A 7,499-nucleotide genomic window follows, 5' to 3' on the forward strand; every position below is an offset into this window, starting at 1 on the left:
TTTTATACCCAATCAGGTTACTCACCTGTTGCCAGTTGACCTAATTACCTGTGAGACGTTCCACCAGGTGTTTTTCATTTAGTGTTTCACAACTTTTCCAGTCTTTTGTTCTTTGTCCCAACTTTTAAAAAACATTTTGCTGGCATTAAATTTTAAATGAGGATATCATTTTAACAAAACAAAGACATTTCTCAGTTTCAACATTCGATCTTTGTTCTATTTTCAATTCAATATGGGGTTTCAGTGTTTTGCAAATCATCACATTCTGTTTCTATTCACCTTTTAGTGTCCCAGCTTCTCTGAAAATGGGGTTGTAATATGCATTATATGAGCTTTTATCAACACAATCTGACACTGATCTTTAGCTTCAACACGTATCAAAGACCCGTATGTTGAGAAATTGTTGAATTTTTGATTACTTTGCGCTATATACCATCTTAAGTGTTAATGGTGACCAAACTTTTACTTCGGTCCACATTTTTCTTCAGTTAGTATTTTTTCTCAGCTTGTTTTTTTTTTTTTTTTTTTAAATATTGATGCACCTATTTTTTTTTTTTTTTTTTACATTTTTAGTGTCATTTTCTTTCCCTTATCTTTTTTTCTGAAACTTATTTATTTATTTACAGGACATGAGGTCACTAAATGATTTGATGAAGTATATGCTTTGACCTTCGTGTTCACCGGATCTGGGACCAATAGTGCTCTTATGGTGTTGAACCCTCCTGCAGCAATACAGCCTCTGGGAATCTGAACCAACCACTGAAGCTGCTTGTCGAGACCCAACAACGGTATAAACACTATTAGCTGGTTTTACTTACAATTGCCATTCATGTTTATGTGGTCCGGATACTGATTCTGAGATGAGAAATGACTCCATTTCAAACAAATGTGTGATTGAGCAGGTGACTCTTGGACTAAACTGACCCATGAACCATCGAATATAGACGTCTTGATGTGAACATGCCAACATAGAGAAAACAAATTTTAATCAAAACAAAATAGAACTTTCATTTCAGAAAAACAGCTTCATCAGGTAATGCAAAGACTTGACAGATGATAGGACGCCAGTTTGTAGACATTTTCTGTCATCGTCTCTTGTTACTGTTTACATCTTTAAGACGATGCTTTTCAGTGGTCCACATGCGAGCAATGTAAAGAGTCCAGGTCTGAGTCCAGGTATCTTGTGAAAGAAGACAGTCCTTTCAGTGTTGGCAGGGTCATAATTTTATGGTCAGAAATAATAAAAACAAAAAAACACATCCTACAAAAACATCCTGAGGGGGGAAAAGAACCCTCCATAGCTCACTCCAGTGTAATCTAGGCATCGTCGGGTTTGTCTGCTGGTGGTCCACATGGTTGAAGCATCTTCTCCATCAGATTGAAGCGGACCCGTGCTTTGCTCTCATTCTCAGCGACAGAGTAGTAATTCAGCAGATCAAAATGTCCCATGTAGGAGCAATAAGAGTCTCTGTGCTGGTTGACCAGCCATTCCCATTTGCTGGTGTCGGCGTGTCCAGTGCCGATGTACTTAGACTGCAGGTGCTCCAGCTGACTGTGGATGTTGTATCTGTCCGTCATTCTCGCTGAGATGAGAGTCCCTGAGACTCTGGACAAAAGGAAATAAAGAAGTGTATGCGTTAATGCAGAGGCAGACGGACAGCACAATGACGAAAAAAAATCCTGAGCCACATATATTTCTATGTGGCTAAACCCCCCCCCCCCCCCCCCCAAACAAAAACAAAAAAAACAATAGCATGTCAGTCATTGTGAAAGTAAGTACTTTCCAGTTTACTTCTCAATACAACCGTAAAATAAGTCATAAGCTCCCTCGCTTCGAATTGCTTGCTAGCGCTCGAAGCGGCTAGCATGCTAACGTTGCTTCCAATGGCTTTCTGGCTAACAGGAACGTGAGGTTAGCTAGCCGACGTTAGCCCAAAAAAGTCTTCTCGAACCGTAACTTGAGCTGCTGTTTTAACTAAATATCTGCTTCTTAGTGATCATGTAGCTTTGATAAGCAAAATATACTCACTCAAAATGTAGAGCGTTCAAAAGCGAAGGCAAAAGACGTAAATAATACTGAGGTTCACTCGAACTTCGTCGCAAAGCAAGTGGATGATGACTTCCGGTAGTGTTCCCCTGTAAAATGAACCGGGTAGAAACAAAGGCTGTAACATTTTGTCCTCGCCTTCAAAATCACATTAAAAATTAGCTTCATTGGCGCGATCATGATTATGCACAGTGTGTCAGTGTAACCATTGTACAAGGTTTAATAACAGGATGCAACGTTATTCTGTCTTTTGAGAGGCTGTACTTAGTGCTGAACAGCTGAGGCTGATGGGAATGACATTACTTTGTATTTGATCATCATCATCATCATCATAACACACACGTTATTAAAATTTATACCTGATGATGGTGGTAGATGAAAAGTTATTACAATTCATCCAGAGGGGATCATGAATGTCTGTGCCCAATTTCCTGGCAATCTATCCAACAGTTGTTGGATCCAGCCATCCAATAGTGAACCTAATAGAGGTGGAAGAGGAAAAGGCAGGTGATCATTAAAGTGAAAAATGAGGTTTAATCCTCTGGTAACAGTGAATGTCTGTGTCAAATTTCATCGCAGTACATCAAGACACTTCACTCAAAACCAAAAGTGTCAGTCTCCTGCTGTATTACCATGAGATATTGAAGTGGGACTTATCTGAACACAGTTTCATAGCTATGAAAAAGCTGTTGAATAGATGATGAATGGCAGACCAACATTGCCAGAGACATATTGCTAGAGAAGCCAGAAATACAATCATAATTCATTACCTGTTATGATGCAGCAGCTTCATATGTGACTTTGTAATTCCACATACGTTTACTGTTTGGCTGGAATGATAAAATGTTTATTTTGGGTTTAAACTAACATGTTTCTAGGAGTGAAGTTGTTGTTCATCTTACATATAGTAGGAATACTCCGTGCATTCATTCCTAAAACTCTTTAATAAAAAGAAACGTCAAAAGGTGATTTAACGTAAATCACATAATCTGTTTCAATAGCGTGTGTTGAATATGTTCTTGTAGCCAAAGCTTATTTCCAGCTCCAGTCCCCTGATGGGAACAATGATTACCTGACTTTTGCACAGGTGTTGTTTTCCACAGTGATACGTTATAATACCGTTTCTTTGAGGTTCACCTTCATGTGTCGTTAAACTACAAAGCAAATTCTATTCAACGAGGCCTCATGAGGACTGCGTCACTATTGATTGCCTGTGTTGCTCACCCACTCTGCAGAAAAATACCTGATGAGTATAACTTGGTATGATGAAGGTCCATTTATAACACTGCACCATGGAGATCTACAGGGACAGAGATTACATTTCTGATAGCACATCCTGGCAGAAGCTGCTGGGTTTGCTTAGGTCAAATCCACTTGACACTTTCACTGTGGTGGAGGCGCAATATCGTCCTTATTTCATTACAGAGAAAAAAGCAAGCATGCCCGGAGGATCCTGTGACCCTGGATTAGTTTCCATATCTTCATGCTCGTTGTATTGTGCAAGGTAATCAGTTCAATGTGGTTTTAGAGATAAACCTGGAGTGAATCTCAGTTCTCAGACAGTTGAAAAGATGTGCGATTTGCATCAGAATGAGAATAAAGGTGCAATTACACCGTATGTAGATAATTAGTCCAATGACATCCACTTGAAGCAGGAGAATGAGAAGCTGTTAGTACAGCCGGTTACATTATGCTGCCCTTTTTGTGTCTGATAGTGAGAATTATAAACAGACCTTTTCTTGAGTTTCTAGTACACTTTAGTCTGTAGCACTGCCTCAATATTCAACAATTTGCATAACAGGCAGTACATTTTAATTGGTGGACACTGTAGAGATGGAGATGTGGAGAAAAAACAAAACCATGTCGTGTTGTAAGTGGACGAACCTTACTGAACAAAGTGCAGCTTGTTTTGGCTGCAAGACAAATTTAGACCAAATATTACAGAAAGGTTTGATGGCTCCTGTGGTTTCTGAGAAAGGAGCTCACAGGAAACTCTAAATTCAAAGGGAGGTTTCAGCAAAAGAGGATGTAATTTGGTACTAATTACTGGGATGGAGACAGTGTTTGACACACTTCAGAGTAATTCAGTCCTTTCAACTGTCTATCAGTCTGCACACAGCAGGTCAGGTCAACATGAAAGACTGTGAAATTTGTCCACAGGCAAGCATAAAATTCAACATAAATGGAGGCTAAAGTTTCCAGCATTAACTGAGTTATTAATGAAGATAATGTTGAAATGGAGCTTTTCTTTCAAGGGCATTTCTCTAGAAAGCAACATGCTTTATGAACTCAGTTAACTAAAAGGATTTAGCCTCTATTAAGATTCTCAGTTCATTCCAGGTATGATCTTAAGATGTAGTACACAGCAATATTAGAGATTTTCATCATGACTCCACCAAATTAGCATTAGACTTTGAGAAATCTGAGACAAGTTGAGCTCACATCCCAATTTGTGATTCAGGCTTTCTTTGAAAAACCCTGGTTTTAAGCAACTGTAAAGACATTGAACAACTGTTTTCCCATGCTGAGTCGTTCCCTGTGTCGAGTAAACGGATGTAAAATTGTAAAATGGGAGGAGTGCCTCTTTAAAAGAAATGCAGAAACGCAAAATAAAAGTGGAGCCTCTCTATGCAGGTTGAACTGTTACATCTTCTCTGTACTGTGCACCTCCAGAAGAGCCTTTAAGCGAGGTACTCGAGTGTGTAACTGCTCCAAGGTCTGTAAAAGATACTGTGGTAGAAAAGGTTTATGTGGTGCACTGAGGGATCGCGCTTGCAGACCTGTGTGTTTATATACTGTGTGTGCATGTATGGTGACACGTAAGAGTACAGATTCATTCTTTTTGTGTTTTGATTTTGCACTCTGACACAAACCAGGTAGATGTAGTTTCATCTCACCTCTTCGCAGAGCTCCATCTATGGTAGAGTAATAGTCACAGGGGCACGATAATCAAACGTTGATAGCCTATCTTTTAGGGAGCAGACCTGGGAACTGCAAAGCGCAGCACCAGCAGGAAGAAAGGGTAATGAAATCAGGTGGATTGATGGGAATATTGCCTGACTGGATGACTCTCGTGCCTCACAGTCCTGCTGAGTGATAGCCATGTAAAATACAGAGTCAGCGATATTTCCAGTGATTTAAACCAACTGCCTAAGACGGAGCTCATTCCCAACCACCAGCAGTCGGAGGCAGATAGAGAGAGGAAGTAAAAACAAACTACACCCTGTAGGGTTTTTATAGCGTTGGCTGGTTGGTCGACGGACAAACCGAGGCGGCTCATTGGTCAAGCTGCTGCTCTTCCTGGACCGCTGGTTCACTGGCGGACAGAGTAATGAGGTGGATGGCAGTTTTACAGGACTCAGCGGTCTGTCCCTCTCATTTGCTTACTGATACATTAGCTCGACCAACTGGCTGGTCTGTTTATTTGTCTTACTTCCTGTCTCTGTTTTAAGGACAATCCACGATTTTAATCTCCCCAACGCACCTGGGTTTATCTCTCCTGCAGCCGCCCCTCCATCTCCCTGTAAGACACACCAGCAAAAACGCAATGTTCCTCTCAGTCAGATGATGGGAGCCGGTTAGCCATTTATCAAGGTGTGAAATAGCTCGAGGAAACTATTGCTCTATGACAGTGCTGAGCTGCTGGAGCATCAAGGCCTGGAGGACTTAAATCGGATTTGGCACGGCTCTGAACATATAATCCCACTCTTTCATGTGCTGGCTGTTTGGGGTTTCATATAGGATTTATGTTTATTTGCTATCAAAAACTCGTTATTTTCCCCACTGATCACATGCTACAATCAGTCGAAAGCTTCTTTGCTCGAGGCTTCGGTTATAACCTGAGCAAAGCTACTTGTAGCTGCGGCAAAGATAAAACAATATTCATGCCTTTGGCTTTTCCCCCGAAGCCTTCGGAACTGAAGAGACAGTATAGAGCAGACGACCAGAACATCCGGAGAACTGGATGACTTTCTCACATGAACAGGAATCACATTACCTATAAGCACAGATACAGCGCTGAAGCTCATCATTTAGGCCATGCCTGTCACAGATGACATGATGTACAGAACATGCACCTTTAATCAGTGATGTCAGATCATGGATATATACAGTGACCGTGTGCAGAGTGATTGTTAGCATGCATCATAATAATATGATTAACCTTATCAAATATGTCCAATTTAGACAGAACATTAACAGAACGGGCACATTTGCATGAATTATCAGCTGTTCCTTCTGAGCAAAGCAGCACATTAAGGTTCCATACAGGAATGTCTGTAGGGATTTTTTTTTTATGCTTTGCAGCTTTTTTTCTGATCAAGACAAGAGGTCATGTAACTTTGGTTTGGTTGATTAGTTTTCTGTACAGACAAGGGCAGCTCCACAACATCGTGTCTGAGAGAGGGCGCCGGCTCTGCGGGAAGAGGGGACATTCAACGGCACTTGATATTAATCGCTATGACAGAACTAATCATGCTGCCAACTCCAATAACATGACGCCTGCCTCCGCAACAGCCCCGTACATGACATGACAGAGTCGAGGGCATGTATGCAGACATAAACGCTGCAAACACACCTACGCAGCCCCGAGACGGTGCTGACGGTGTTTTCTCACCAGGGTGAGCACCTCGTGCACACTTACACATGCATGCATCCACGTGAACACATGCACACACAGTGAATGCACGGTGACCTCACAGACCGTGTGGGTTCATGGTGTTCTCACACGACTGTTTTGGCTTACTGCAATCATGGCAACCCCGATCCCAGTGCGACAAGATGAAATGGTGTGGGAGCCGGTTTCGGTCCGTTGGTTCCGTTCTTTCACTTCCCGTCGACACTTGGTAATACGTAGCACCATATGTCAAGCCAGTGGCCACTTGCTGAGTGAGGGGGCAGGGTCAGACACGAGCAGAGGAATGAAAATGAAATGAACCTGCTCTTAATTAGGCCTAATAATAGAGAACAATGCTTGATTGAAAATGCTCTGAAATGGGAAGAATGAAGGATGGCAGATGGCTCGCTTTCATGCATAAGTCCTTGAACATTATGTAGTTTAGAATTGGAAGGAATTGTTTAAAATTATATTACTTCTTATCCCATCATGCACTGTGCAGTAACAACAATGACAGATTAGAGCACGTATGCCCTTTAACTGTCTGTAATTGCTCCCTGCCCTCATTCTGTCAATCTCACAGAACTCCACTTGAGTGTTCTGTGGTTTTCAAAGGATTTCACTTAAGACGTGGACATTTATCTCAACACAGGGGTAGGTAGACACTTTGATGTACTAGTTCCAGGGTCCTGGTGTCGAGCCTGCTCGCTCACTGGCATGTCGTACTAGGAAAGTTGAACAGGAACAGATAAGTTACACTGATGCAGCGCCTTATGGCTGAAATAAAGATCACCTAATGTCACAATAATAATAAGCTTTTACATCATCAAGTGATAG

At 41.5% G+C, this 7,499-nt stretch overlaps 1 protein-coding gene across 1 annotated transcript; it reads right to left on the bottom strand.

Annotated features, from left to right (window-relative positions):
• Positions 1-969: 969 nt before the first annotated feature.
• On the bottom strand, positions 970-2,139 carry sf3b5 (splicing factor 3b, subunit 5). Its single transcript, XM_076743233.1, has 2 exons — positions 2,030-2,139; positions 970-1,606 (listed from the first exon to the last, which is right to left on the bottom strand). The coding sequence occupies exon 2, from the start codon at positions 1,576-1,578 to the stop codon at positions 1,318-1,320; it is 261 nt and encodes an 86-aa protein (XP_076599348.1). The 5' UTR covers positions 1,579-1,606; positions 2,030-2,139; the 3' UTR covers positions 970-1,317.
• Positions 2,140-7,499: the final 5,360 nt, after the last annotated feature.

The sequence above is a fragment of the Chaetodon auriga genome, chromosome 11 (assembly GCF_051107435.1).
Source record: "Chaetodon auriga isolate fChaAug3 chromosome 11, fChaAug3.hap1, whole genome shotgun sequence".
Classification (NCBI taxonomy): Eukaryota; Metazoa; Chordata; class Actinopteri; order Chaetodontiformes; family Chaetodontidae; genus Chaetodon; species Chaetodon auriga.